Source organism: Ochotona curzoniae, unplaced genomic scaffold, assembly GCF_017591425.1.
Source record: "Ochotona curzoniae isolate NIBS_2020 unplaced genomic scaffold, NIBS_Ocur_1.0 contig_291, whole genome shotgun sequence".
Lineage (NCBI taxonomy): Eukaryota > Metazoa > Chordata > Mammalia > Lagomorpha > Ochotonidae > Ochotona > Ochotona curzoniae.
The window spans coordinates 7,487,435-7,502,646 of record NW_024465649.1 but is presented as its reverse complement, the minus strand read 5'-3'; the positions used below and the strand labels follow the sequence as shown (position 1 = coordinate 7,502,646).

The following is a 15,212-nucleotide window of genomic DNA, read 5'->3' as shown; positions in this document are numbered from 1 at the left end:
AACTATAGTTCTTTGGGGAAAATTCTCCAGATGTAAGAACTGCAAATCTCAAGGCCTGGAGACAGCTTGGTAAGCTCAAGAAACAGCATAGAGGCCATGGTGGATGGGCCCAAGTGAGAGGGAGTGGGAAGCATAATAAGGCTGAAACTCAGCAATGGAAAAGACTGGTCAGGTCATTGTAGATAACTGTACATAGACAGTGGGTGTTATTCAGAATTTTAGTATTTAAGTTAAGGAAAGACACACTTTGATTGATCTCCTAAAATAATTCCCTTTATCACTCTATAAAGAATAAACTGGAATGAAAAAGATAGGGTAGGAAGAAAAGATAGTTGTCGTCCTTGGTATTACCTGAGCATATCCAAGCATTCCACTGGGCAAAAACATCTGTAAAAAGAAGAGCCCAGGCTAAGATTAGGTTTTTACAGAGTGCTGAAGTCATCACTTAGAATACCTACATTCTGTATTGCTATCCCTAGGTTTCAATCTCAGCTTTGGTTCAGACCCAGGTTCCCTCTAATGTACAACTTGGGTAGTCAGCATATGATGGATCAGGTATTTGGGTCCCTGGTACCCACATGGAAATATGAGAGCTATATTGAACCGGGTCCCTGGCCTCAGCCTGGCCAGACATGGTTGTTCCATATATTTAGGCAATGAAGTAATGAAATCACAATCCCTTTCTCCCTCCCCCACTCTCTTTCCCTCTCTTTCCTCTTTCCTCACCTAATTGGATAAGTGACCAAATATTTTTAAAGAAGAAAAGGCCCAGGTCAGCGTCATGCTTCAATTGACTAATCCTCCACCTGCATGTGTAGGCATCCCACATAGGCACCAGTTTGTATCTTGCCTGCTCCACTTCCCATCTAGGTCCCTGTTTTGGTCTTGGAAACCAACAGAAGATGGCCCAAAGCCTTGGGACACTGCATCTGTGTGGGAGACCCAAAAGAAGCTCCTGGCTCCTGGCTTCAGACAGGCTGGGCTCTGGCTTTTATGGCCACTTGGGGAGTGAACCAGCAGATAGAAGATCTTTTTCTCTGTTTCTCTTTCTCTTGGCAAATCTACCTTTCCTATAAAAATAAATAAATCCTTAAGAAGAGAAAAAGAATGTTTTCTGTTCTACTAATGCCTTTATTTTTCCTCTTAGACTATTTTTCCCATAGTCCACAGATTTTTCAGGTATCCCTTTGAAAATAATCCGTTTTTCTTGATGTGATCTAATCTTAAAACCTCCTATTCTTTCATTATTCCCACATCCCACTAACAATCAATTTCTTAATATTCACTAGTCCTGTTTTTGCCAAGGCTCAGATACAATTAAAGCTTGCCATTAAAGTCTGTACAAATTTGCCGTAAGGAAGAAAGGAAAAAGAAAGTATAAGAAAGTCTCTCTGTGCTTTGTGATCATCTTGCATAAATTATCTCACTGAATTCTAGATGAAGAAATGAGGACTTGTATTGGTTATTCTCCCTTTCCATTCTACCCTTGGGTTCTAAGTTGCCTATCTTTTCCTTTACAACTTTTTAAATTTCAGTACCACAGTCTCGTAACTGTGGCTATTGGTCCATCACCACATACTCACTTTGACTTGCCTGAGCTAGCACAATCACAGAACCAAGGTGTTGATATTATCATCTTTAATCTCCTGGCATATACAGGGATACTAAATGAGTTCTTGATTGTGCCCAAGCCAAAAGCGATTGCCCTGAGCTGAAACTAGCTGGATGTTATTTTTTAAAGATTTAACATTTAATTTATTTGAAAGGCAGAGTTACACAGAGAGAGAATCTTCCATCTGCTGGTTCACTTCTCAAAATGGCTGCAAAGACAAATCATAGAAAATATATACCTTATCTAACATTTTTATTTGAATTGACTTGAAATATCTATGGAAGGGACATGAGATGGATGGTTGGGTACTCAACATGAAATTCATGAGAGAAAACTATGCAGAATATTAAGGCATGTGTTTGAAAGTGCTAGATGATAAATGGAGTCATAAAAGCAGATAGAATTAACCAATGACATATAATGTAAGTACCAAAGACAGGTTCCTAGAAGCCTTAAGATGTTTACAAGAAAGAAAAAAAAAAAAGCAATGGGAGAAGTCTAGCTTTTAAGGTAGTAGAAAGGTCCAGAAATGTTAGTGTTCTGGAAACAAGAGAAAGACAACAAATGACGAAGTAGTCAGGTAGTAAAAGTACAGAAAATGACCCAACAAAGTTAACCAAAAAGAGGGCATTACTCCCCACACCAGAACCAGTTTTAGAATGGGACAGACAAAATGCATATTGAGTTGAGTTTTGAAGTAAGGAACTTCAAACAGTGTGCATGCTTTTTTCATCAAGATGTTCTATTATTGATAGAAAATAAATGGTTGTTTTTGTTTTCTCTTGTATTTGGATTTTTCATTTTCAGTAATGATCTACTCTATTACAAGACAATCCATGAGTCTAACAATTAAATGTATATTCATACTTAATATGCTGTGCACATAGTATTAGAACATTTCAGGGGGAAAAAAGTATTTCTTTTTTAGAAAACAATGTCAGGTGAGGGCAAAGGAGAGGGAGGTAATTACCAATCATTTATTGTTTTTTAGTGTTTGGACCTCTGTATTTAATCTGCCTAGCATCCTGCTTCACTTACAAAATAGTTGATTAAGCTAAAACAGGGTTAGTGTATCTGATAACCCGGATAGTACATAATGAAGTCACTTAATGATTCTTGAAATGATATTTGCCTCATCATTCCAATGGAGACTTGGACAGCAATAATTTCTCCCTCCAAAACAGGACATATTAGCCTGGAGTTCTTGAGAGGAAAGAAGCAGCCACTTGGGATCACAGTATTCACATGTGACTCCCTAGCTAGAAGAGGTCAGGCTGCCATTGGAAAAGGAATTGATAAAACATACAAATGATACAAAATCCACACCAAAAAAGGGCATCATACAAAGTTAAAATTATGTGAATAATGATGTGCATTATTTATTTTAATGCCTTCCAAGTGCATATCATTTTGAATGATATACTCAGATAGCACACATGTTATGGTATAATTGAAAAAACATGTAGGGCAATGGCTGCATTCAAAGAATGAACATACAGCTGCAAGGAGGTTAGGAGTCAAAGGATTAAGCATATGACCCATCCTCCAGGGATCTCATTAATGCACAAGTGTCCATATATGTAGAAGCTGAATGAGTCTCCCGGTTTGTGAAGATCCACGGTAAATGAGACAACAATGAATCAATAGTAATTAGGTCTCTAGGTTCTTATTGATCCAGATGTCTGAAACCAAATTCCCTGCTCTCAGATTCCTTGAGAGGCAGAATGGAAAGATTGATAGATTTGCATTTCCTTAAAAAATAAAAGTCTTTAAGAACAGTGATGCTATTCCAAATTAGAAAGTTGCTGGAGTTCACGCATACTCTTGGCTTCTGGCTAGAAAAGATATTCTGGTGACTTTTGCTATATATGGGATTTTTCTTGAACGAGAAGCAGGGAAAAAAGAGAGACTAACTCAGGATGTGATCATATTGTGTCCCTAGCTATTATCCTTTTCCATTTAGGCCTCCATGTGTCCTTTCCAGAAGCCACAAAAGAACCATTACAAATGAGGGTTTCAGTGAAGAACTTTGATAGTCATGAGATACAGCAGCCCTTAGCATTATGGAGAATTACATGTCTGAGCATCTTCTGTGTAAGAGGATGTTAGTAATACTTCCCTCTCAAGCAAGAGGTGAAAGGTCTAGTAAATATGCAAAATGGCAGCTGCTTTTGCTACGGTTATTGCGCCTTTTCCCAAAAGAACTTTATTCAAGTTTATTTAGTTCAAGGCGAGGACATTAGCCACTAGGCCACGCCGCCGGGCCCTTAAATACTTTTGTTTTATAAGTATCTTAGCTCAGGTATTTTGTTATAGTAATGAAAGGGTGACTAATACACATTATACACAAATAAATGTACACATTTTCATACCCTCATTACTGAGAAGGTTTTTATATTTTTTAAATTGGAGGCCCATGTAAAATTTGCATTTACCAAATGAACTCCATTTGAAATGTGGGAAAAAAAGTTTACAAAACACTGCTCCACTTGTTTGTTTTGTTTTGCTTTTCTTATTTGAGAGGCAGATAAATACATAGAGAGAGAGAGTGAGTTCTCATGTGCTGGTTACCTCCCTCAAATGCCCAACATGCCTGCGGCTGGCAAAGCCAGAACTCAACCCCAGTCTCCCATATGATGGCAAGCATGGAAGCACTTGGGCTGCTCTCTGCTACCTCGCGGGTTCTGTATTAGCAGGAGAGTCGGTTTAGGAGTCAGGACTGGAACTGAAGCCCAGGCACTCTGATAGGGGATGTAGACATCTTAGCTGACAACTTGACCCCTTGGCCGGATACCTGCCTGTTCATTTGTCTTCTTATATTTGGGTTAGGAAACTTCCAGGAAATTATAGATCCACAGGGACATTCATAGCATTGCAAAACTAAAGCTAGAAATTGTTGAAATTTTAAAGCAGAAAATGAAAATCATAAATATTGTCTTAGGTATCTTAGACATTAACCTCATTCGACATTGAGTTCCTATACTTTTTCCTACCATTTATCAAACCATACTTTTAACCTCAGAGCTGTAAGTCCCAAACCATATTTTTAATGAAGAGCTGTAATCCCAAGAACACCTGTGGAGAATGGCACAAATGCTAATCTCAGAGTTATTCACTTTCCTTTATAATCATTGGTTGACAACTATGAGAAGGCAGTGCCTTTTAAAAAGGGCAGGCTAACCAACTTTCGTCTATGTGCCATGTGCTGAGATTGAGCCTAGTGAAATAGGAATTATTATACTTGTTATGAATGGGAAAACTAAATTTGGAGAGATTACGTCACTGGCTTATGTTATCCAGCTAGGATTGGTAGAACTAAGGTTTAATTTAGCTACTCTTCATTTCCAAGCCCCATCATCTTCTTTTTCTGTTCTTGAACATATGAAAAATGGCAGAGTTGGTCTGATGGAAAGAAATGGAGGCTTACAAAAGCAAAAGAACTTACACAATGTCATTTCATGGGTTAAGCTTGGAAATCATATATGTAACTGTTGACTCCATTTGCATTATACATTTCCTTTCCTTAGCAAACTCCTAACCTGAATCCAGGAACTTTCATTTGTCTCCACTGTCATCCCATCTTATTATTACAATTAGGCATACTGATTATAATAAATCCTTTACATATGTACGGTATTGTGAAGGTTACAAAATGCTATGTCTTTGTGTATGTAATCGTCTTTGATCTTCACCAATCCGTATGAGGTAAGTGAACGGGGATTATGATATCTGTTTTTACAGATGAGAATGGGCTGGTTGCATACCTCCAAAGAGTAAAGTCATTCCTGGACCCTCTCTGGATTCCAGCCCTGTCTTTCCACTAGGACATGCCATTTCTTCTTGGTGACAGTGCATTGTGATTTGAGCATATTTCTAGTTTTTCTGACTTTGGCATAGTTTCTTTCCTATCAGGAAACTGATTACTTTCCCTGATTTGATAGAGAAACAGAATGGTTTCTTTCTATAGCACAATCTGCTCCCTGACCCTAGCCCCCTTTTAAAAACAAAATCCATTTCTCTTGCAGTTGCCAGAGTGTATATGCATATTTGAACAGTCACCTGGATCTGATTAAGAAGGCTCAGTCTGTGGGTTTCCTCACTGTTGATTTGCATGTTTGGCCAGATTTCCATGGCAACCGGTCTCCCTTAGCAGATCTGACACTAAAGGGCATGGTAAGTAACTTGCATAAAGTCAGTCTTTGCATGAAGGTGAAGGGAGAACAAAGTGCTCCAAAGTTTGGAAGAAGCAAAGAAAAGAGAATGAGAAAGAGGAAAATGGAACAAAACAGGCCAATATTTGTTGATGCACTGCTATTATGAAGGCCACTATGGTGGTTCCCGGGATAAACATCTGAAAGTTCCCACTGCTCAAACAATCTTAAGAGTATTGAAAGCAATATTTCAGCTACTGCTCCCCCTGTGTTGTGAAGTAGCTGAAAGTTTTGCCTGTATAATTTTTGCATTTATGTTGTTTTTTAAAGTTTTGTTTTCCATCTCCCTCTCCAGGCTGCCCAGTCCAACAGTGCTAAATATTGCCACCCAGGCCCCTGCTTGCTACAGCTACACATCTGCCTGAGCCCTGAGTCTGTAGTAATGTAACTTAGGATTTGGTGTTAATTTTAGTAATATTAAATGCAATTAGTAACTTTCATTGGGTCATAAAGTTCGTTTTTAGTGAACTTTGGGGAGTTACTTCACTGTGTGGTGATGTTAAGCCTTCCTAAATGGACCAGGCTGAGTTCAACATTTAACATCATGGACACTAGGCAAGTCTGAGTGACTGGGAGTATCCTCCAATTGGAGGATGGAGGAAACATGTTAAAGACACAAAGTTAACAGGTTGGCATTGTGCCATATCAGGTTTACCTGGCATTCAGCAGCAGCATTCCATAAAGGCATCAGTCCATATCCTGGCTACTCCACTTCCTAGCCAACTCTTGGCCAGCAGCTTATGAAAAGCAGTGGAAGTTGATTTCATGTTGGTGCCCTGCCACCTGTGTTGGAGGTCTATAAGAAATTCCAGGTTTCTGGCATAAGCCTGGTTCAGCCTTGGCTATTGTAACCATCTGGGGAATAAACCAGGGTATACATGAAAATTCTCTCTCTCTTTCTCTCCCTGAATTATGCTATCTCTGTAATACTGGCTTTCAAAAAATAGCTAAATAACCAAAAACATGAAGTGCTAAGCTAAACTTCAATCTTGAAGGGCTAAGTAGGATCACTCACAAGAAAGTCATTCATGATGTGGATTGGAACAAGACTCAATGTACTTTGATTTTGTAGTTAATTTTATTGAGATTATTTTAATATTTTTATGATAGTGATAGGAAGAATTGAATTTTATTTTTATTACCTAAATGACATAATCAATTTTTGCTGATAAAAGTGAGTCATGGTTTTAAAAAAAAAAGAAACGAAATTGGACATAGAAAGAGTTATGAGAGTCTTGAATCCAGAAAGCATGATAAGAAAACAGTCATGAGTAGGCATTCTTATTTGACCTGTAGAGGTAGAAAAGCAATGTCCAGAAAGGCTCATGTGGCCATAGACCATAACCAGGAAGCCATGCTTTCAGACAGCTAACTCGGTGTAATCAGAAGGTAGAAGATAAGCACATTTTGCCTGGATATAAATTCTTAATAACAGAAATATCTGAGATCAACTACAGTTAGATACTGAAAATGGTAAGGAAGTTAAACAGACCCAAAGCACAGTGGGTTTGCATAATTAAATGATCACAGCTTTGGGGCCACCCAGGCCTAAGAGGTTTCCTTGCTAATATCCCCTTACCTAGCTTTAATAACAAAAATATCACACACCATGTATCCAAATCCCTTTGTCTTGTTTCTAGCCTCCAAGGACCTATGAGTTACCAGTTTAAGATATGCCTGAGGCCTGGCATGATGATTCAATTGGCTAATCCTCTCCTGGCACCAGTACATGTCCTGGCTGCTCCACTTCCCATCCAGCTCCCTGCTTGGGGGCCAGGGAAAGCAGGTGAGGATGGCCCAAAGCTTTGGGACCCTGCACTGCTTGTGACGCATAGAGAAAGCTCCTGGCTCCTGGCTTTGGATTGGCTCAAATCCAGCTATTGTGGTCATTTGGGGAGCTAACCAGTGGATGGGAGATCTTTCTGTCTCTCCTTCTCCTTGTAAATCTGCCTTTGCAACAAAAATGAATAAATTTTTTAAAAGATTTATTTATTAATATTAGAATATCAGATATACAGAGTAAAGGAGAGACACAAAGGAAGATCTTCTGTTCACTGATTCACTTCCCAAGCGGCCACAATGGCCAGAGCTGTGCCTATCCAAAGCCGGAAGTAAGGAGCCTCTTCCAAGCCTTCCACAGGATTGTAGGGTCTCAAGGAGTTGGGCTGTCCTCAACTGCCTTCCCAGGTTGAAAGCAGGGAGCTGGATAGGAAGGGAGGACGCCAGGATTAGAACCAGTACCCATATGGGATCCCGGTGCTTGCTAGTGGAGGACTTTAGCTGCTAGGCTACCGTAATGGACCCACAATGAACAAATGTTTAAAAAAATTATGTCTAGGGCCTGGTGCGATAGCGTAGTGGTTAAAGTCTTTGCCTTGCATGCCTGGGATCCTATGTGGGCACTGGTTCTAATCCTGGCAGCCCTGCTTCCCATCCAGCTCCCTGCTTATGGTCTGGGGAAGCAGTCGAGGATGGCCCAAAACCTTGAGACTCTGTACCGACGTGGGAGACCCGGAAGAGCTCCTGGCTCCTGGTTTCGGATTGGCTCAGCTCCAGCTGTTGTGGCCGCTTGGGGAGTGAACCATTGCAGAGAAGATCTTCCTCTCTGTCTCTCCTCCTCTCTGTATATCCGCCCTTCCGATAAAAAATAAATAAATAAATCTTTAAAAAAAAAAAGAATATGTCTAGAGTAGATGATTCATTCAGAATGTTACTACAAAGGATTTAATAGAGTTTTTTCAGGAATGCCTATCTCATTAGAATAAACATATACTTATTTAATGGGACATCTTGTATGTGGACTTGTGCCCAACTATGTGTAAAAATCCTGGAATGTTTACTTCTCTAAAAATTGTTTTGTTATAAATACAACTCAAATATCACTTGGTATTTCCCATTGGTGATTTCTCTTTAAAACTATCCTTGGGTGAGTCTCACATAGGAATAGCTTTCACTCCATGAGTTTACCACCATAATAATAAAAAGAAATGGTAATCAAACAATGTAGAAGAAAGGGAATTCTGGGTTTAAAAAATCGCCCCCAAATCTCTTTCCTTCAGTCCAATTTGAATAACACAAAAATTATTTCCTCAAACTTCTTCTATTATTGTGTTATTCCTTTTTCAGAAGCTACATTGTACATATTATATGCTGGAACCCATAACAGTTTTACCTGTTATATCTTACTGCCAGCCCTATATCAAACACTTACTAGTCATTGGTTACCTAGCAGTGCCACACACTGCTACAAACAGAATAAGGTACAGTAATTCCTACACACACAGCATGTGTGAAGAAGCAGCAATTGTTGAGTAAATGTTAATAGCAACTAGAATTGTCAAGATGATCCCAGTATGACAATAGCAGTTTATAGTTGCTTTGTTTCTTTTTAAATTTTTTTTTAAGCTCCTGAGATGTTTCTCTAAACACTTAATGAGCACTTAGATGTACTTATTGCTAATTTTGGGGCAACATGGAATTAACATATTGTTTCTTTAGAAAAGTAATCATATAAATAATTTACTCAAATCCAGTGGATTAAATGTATACTGACTCTTACTATGAGTACATTTTTGCATCAAATGGGTGCAGGCCCTGTTATAGTTGGTGTCAAAGGACAAAGTAAATTCAGTGTATGGTGGTTGCCACCGCAATCTGTGATGCCAATCATCTTTGGAGGAGGAAAGCTTTATTCTTGCCCCAAAAGGTAACAGGGGAAATGGATCAAACATGACTCCCTAACTTAGGTTTCTGTGGGAGCTTTTGAGTTAGGTAGGAGGCTGCTGGTATGTAAAAACACTGGAAAGGCATGTGCTGATTGTACGGACTTAGAATCAGTCTGGCCCACACAGTGTTATCATGGATAATAACTTTCGTAAGAAAGCAAGGACTTTAAGAGGCAGTACAGTATCAACAGGAGATATAAGTTGTTAGACATAACCCCAGCTCTCAAGCATGTTTCTATCTTTGGGAGCAGTCACTATATATAAATGTGCAACAGAAAGTTGGGATCAAGCTCCAGGTATCACTCATGGCCAAGGCTCTTCAGATGTGGGAAGGTAATTGCTCAACCCTAGCAGCCAGGAAATGCTTCAGACAGGAAGTCAGCCCTGAGAGAGGAAGGAAAGAGGATTTGTGTTTAGTGTCCTGGAGGAGAGAGGGCGATAAGGTCGTAAGAGTTAAAGTCATGGGAATGTCTTAACTGAATAGCCAATGACGGATTATATCTAGCATTTAACTAGGGCATAAAGAAACCTCTGGACATTTGGTGGACCCCTACGCAGCTGCATTCTGCTTTCACACTTCTTTCTCTTTCCTTTTTTGACTCGTCTCTCATCTCTTCTCAGTATCCGTCCACTCAGTGCATTTCTATTGAGTCCAAACATTTGCAAATTATGGAACACAAAGACACATACTCAAAAAAATTACCTAACTTCTCAGAGAATGGCCTACGGAATTGTATCCTAAAATAAAAACAAAATAAAATGATAAGATAAAATAAAAATTAAAATGAAGAAATTTCTCAGAAAAGGAAGAAGACAGTCGCTATGTGTAGGAAGATGTGTGCATCTATTTCCTATAGACAGTTATGCAAGACAAGTAAGGGCTAAGTACACACCTGACTTTTGTATTTCTTGTTGAGTGGCATTTGGCCAGCAAACCCTGATGCTACCATCCTCTGCTCACACAACAGTACCTGAGAAGAGGCAAACAAGAAGTTCAGTTTCAAAGTTCCTTCTGCCATGACCTGGTCCCTGTCTTTTCTTCCACTTGGTTTCTTTTGGAAGCTGACAGCCCAAGAAATCAGCTGGGCAGGAAGCACAAGTTATGATGAACCATGATGGCTTCTTTGCCCCTTTTACTTTCTGAGTGAAATTCTTGCTTCTGGTGCAGAGATAGGAGAAAGTTTAGCATCTGTGATTTTGTAAAAGTGTGTAGTTTTACACTGTTCTATGGTTCTGGGATTAAAAATCCAGGGGAAGGTGATCTACCTCAGTCTCACAAAGCTACCCAAAATAAAAACTGCTGCTATCTGGTGCTGGCATCTAGCTACAGAGCTGAAGTGACAAATCCAAGAGATCCAAGAATACCAGAAGTATGGATAAGACTGGAGCATGGCATGTCTGTGAGCATTGCTGAAAATGCTGTTTGTACATCCATAGGTTACAGTGAGTCTAACTCATAAGTTGAGCTCCATAGGGAAAACATAAAAAGATAAAAAAGCATAAAAACATTTTTAAAATGCTATTTTGAGCACTGAACGACATCTTAAAAGTTATTTACTACAAAAGCCAAAAAAAAAAATGTAACAGAATGACTTGACACACTTTTAATGAGACTTTTATAAGCATAACTGTGAAAAGGACAGACGCTTTTTAGGAAAAGATGAGGTAAGAAGAAAGGAAAAGGGAGCAAGAAACATGAAATGATCACAAGTGAAATAACAGTTGAACTGAAAGCAGTAAGGAATATACTTTCCAGTGAAAACAATTCAACAGTATTCTTTGTGTCATTATTTCACAGTGGCTTATGCAGCTGCCATCAAAGACAGCATCCCATATTGAAATGATGATTTTTGTCCCAGCTGCTCTGCTTCTGATCCAGTTTCCTGGATGGGAATCCAGGAATGCAGGGTTCCTGGGAGGCAGGGGATGATGTCTTAGGTGCTTGGAACTGTGCCAACTTGTTGGGAGAGCAGGGTGGAGTTCTGGACTCCTGGATTCTGCCTGACCCAGCCCTAGATGCTGTGGCCATTTGGAGAGTAAAAGAGCGAGTGAAATAACCTCTCCTCCTCTTCTCCCCTCTCCTTTCCTCTTCCACTCTCCTTTCAAATAAATAAATGTTAAAAAAAATTGAGCAGGGGTTTATATAGCTTGTTTGCTTTTTTAACCCCAACAACTAGGTAACAGCTGGCACCAATTAATTGCCTTATGGCCAGATACTTTAATCTTAATTTGCCAAATGAGAAACAGACAGCGATCTGCCCTAAAACAATGCCAAGAAGATGCATTTTCCTGGACCCAGTGCAATGACTCAATCAGCTAATCCTTCACCTCCGAGTGCTGGGATACCATATGGGCACTGGTTTGTGTCCTACCTGCTCTAGTTCCTGTCCAGCTCTCTGCTTATTGGAAAGCAGTGGAAGACGGCCCAAAGCCTTGGGACCTTCACCCATGTGGGAGACCTGGAAGAAGCTCCTGGCTTTAGATCTGCTAAGTTTCTGTCATTGCAGCCATTTGGGAAATAAAACAGCATTTGAAAGATCTTTCTTTATGCCATTCCTTCTCCCCATAAGTCTGGCTTCCAATAAAAATAAATATATTTTTTTAAAGAGAGAGATGTACAATCCTAGGAGACTGCCTTAATTCCTAACTGTGATACTTTTAACATACATTCAGGACTACAGATAAAGCAGTCCCTAGATACCTTACATTTGCAATCTAAAACTGAGCCTATCCCATTCTTCTGTGTTTCTGGCCACCAACCTTGTCACTGTTCCTCTTATTTGTACTATAACTCTAGCCAGTGGATTCAACTCTGACCCTACATCTTTTTGGTGATTACTAATTTCCTTCCCACTGCTTAGGATTTCAAAAGCAACCCCGGCATTGACCTACCTCTGAGTCCTTCCATTTCAGGTGTCTGTCTGCATTTGAAAGTAGGAATAGAGCACAAATCAGGAAGGTTTACTTTTTGCTTAGTAAAATTATTTTTTGTTTATTTCAGCATCAATTGTTTCCCTGCCATGTGAGTAGTCATGTATATAAATATCTCCCCTTTGTTTTTCTTTTGTTGTTGTTTTATTTTATTTTAAGATTTATTTTATTTTTATTGGAAAGTCAGATATACAGAGAGGAGAAGAGATAGGAAGATCTTCTGTCCATTGATTCACTCCCTAAGTGACCACAACAGCCATAGCTGAGTCAATTCAGAGCCAGGAGCCTCTTCTGGGTCTCCCACGTGGGTGCAGGGTCCCAAAGCTTTGGGCCATCCTTGACAGCTTTCCCAGGTCAGGGGAAGAGAGCTGGATGGGAAGCAGGGCAGACAGAACAGGCAGTTTTTTGTTTTAAATAGTGCTATAGTCCCGCATAGAAACATGAAGCTAAATACAAACAGGAATAGCTGCATTATTACATTTTTTAATGCTTATTCTTATCTTAAATATTTGTTCAAGCAGTATGAGAGCCAAGATTTTGGAACTGGACATATTTTTGCCTCTTGGCCTCACCTCTTTTTGACCTTTAGCAGGTTAGCACTGTGAGGGCAACCTGCTCATCAGTAAGCGAGAGCAGCCCAACTATATTCATAGGGTCATTGTTAGGGTCAAAGGCGGGGAGGAGTCCTGGCACAGTGATGAGCATACAGCATCTGTATCTGGAGCTTATGTGTGGTTACTCTCACTTACATGTTTGCAAGATCACCAGCAGAATTCTAAGTGTGTTCATGGGATACTGAGAAACCAGCTATGAGCACTCCACCTTAGCCTAGGAACTGACTGAAGTCACTGGCTACAAACCAGGTAGAGAACCTGAGCAGCTGCTGCTTCTGCCACAGGAAACTCAAATTTGGTGTATCCTCGTAACTAACTAATATTGCAGAAACTTGGAAAGATCTTCACTTTTCTATATATGTGGCCTAGCTCTTTTTGCAAATATCCATGACCTTTTTATTTTACTAGCCAGGATACTCTTCCTATTTTAAGGTCAGCTATATAATAACTCATTCCATCTGCCAAGTCCCTTTACAGTGGGAACAAATTAGTGTAAATTACCAGGGGAAAGGAGTCTTGAGGGGGCATCTTTGGAATCCACCTCCCACCTTATGGTGGCACATTCACCTGCAAATCCCAAATATGAGTGGATTTTATAATAATGTCAAGTATGATCCTAGATGCTCAACATTTACTGAATCCTTGTATTTACATAAATATCTTCTAGCCATAATCTTAGATATTATAATTGTCTAGTGCAGTTTTCACATTTTTGACCACCATAAGCAGATTTTACCCATCTCCAAATATCAATTATGAATGCTGCATGCTTCCTCTTAATTTCTCCTAAACTAAAATGGCTCACCATGGTATACATTGCCATTGGATTTCCTCACGCATTGGACTATTTCGCTCAAACATTCAAAACAGGTACATTTTTGGATGGCCCTGTGATGCAGCCAGTTAAACTGCTGCTTGTAATGCCAGCATACCATATGAAAATACAGGTTTAAGTTCCAGATGTTCCGCTACCTATTCAACTCCTTGTTAGTTCATGAGAATGCAACAAATGGCAGTCAACGGACTGGAGCTTCTGCCTCCAATGTATGAGACCAGAGTTGACTTCCTGGGTCCTGGATTCTGCCTTGTCTTGCTGCAGGTATTGTAGCCATTTGATGGGTGAATGAGTGGGTTAAAGGTTTATCACATTCTATCTGTCTGCCTGTCTATCTATCACTCTCTGTCTCTCTCTTCCTATCACTATATGTGTGTATATCTTCCTGTCCCTATCACCCTGCTTTTCAAATGTATAAATAAGTAAATTTTTAAAATATATATGCACACACACAGCTGTAACCATACCCCTAGTTGCATTTCTTCCCTTCTTACTGATGAACCACTTTCTTTTTCTTAGGCATTGGTTCATCTGGCTTATTCCAGCCTTTCAGCAATTACAAACTGTCTCTCCTGCACCTCATCCTTGGAAAATGCAGGGCACCATGGCCACATTCTTTTCACGACCACTCAGGATCCTCCTTAGACTCTCAGGTGATGTGTAGTCCAATCATAAGTAGTCCAATCTTAAGTCCAACCTTGACCTGGCTGTTGTTTGACATTTTCCAAAGCAGGGGTGAAGTCCCTGTTATGGGAGAGAATCACATGGCCTTAGATATCATTTACTTTTGTTGTATCTCTGTTTACATGTCAGATGAAGTGTTTGGTGCCTTTGCACACTAGAGAGAAGTGTCTTTGAAACCATCCCATTTCAAGATGCTGTCTCTGTTGTCACTGGTGAGATAATATTGGGGGAGCTGTTTTTCTTTTTCCTTCTCTTTTGATACTGAGTGCCTTGTATATCAGTACCTGTGGATTAAATCCCTTCCGGAATTTCTTCTCAGGAATAACTTTGTCTCTCTTGAATGATAGCTATGTTTTATTTATGCAAAACAGTATGTCTCCCAACATGTGCTCCTTTTTGCATAGCTGTTAACAATCTCAAGGACTAAATTTAGTGCTCAGTTACATTGATTATCTCATTCTCAGTTTCTGAGAAAAAAATTATCCTCGCTTTTCTGCTGTCTGAATTCTGAATTGTGGAGGCACTAGAAATTTAGCAAAGGGTTATTGCTATCTTCTTGTTTGAATATTAGTGCTCTTTGGGAGCTCCCATTTATATCTT

The 15,212-nt window shown here is 39.6% G+C and overlaps 1 protein-coding gene across 2 annotated transcripts in view; it reads left to right on the top strand.

Annotated features, from left to right (window-relative positions):
- Positions 1-15,212, top strand: part of FGGY (FGGY carbohydrate kinase domain containing) — a 395,820-nt gene that overhangs the window by 279,598 nt on the left and 101,010 nt on the right. For both annotated transcript variants that reach the window (XM_040978475.1, XM_040978474.1), the window contains one exon: positions 5,638-5,785. In XM_040978475.1, the coding sequence (XP_040834409.1) occupies positions 5,638-5,785 (148 nt within the window). The remainder of the gene's footprint in view (positions 1-5,637; positions 5,786-15,212) is intronic.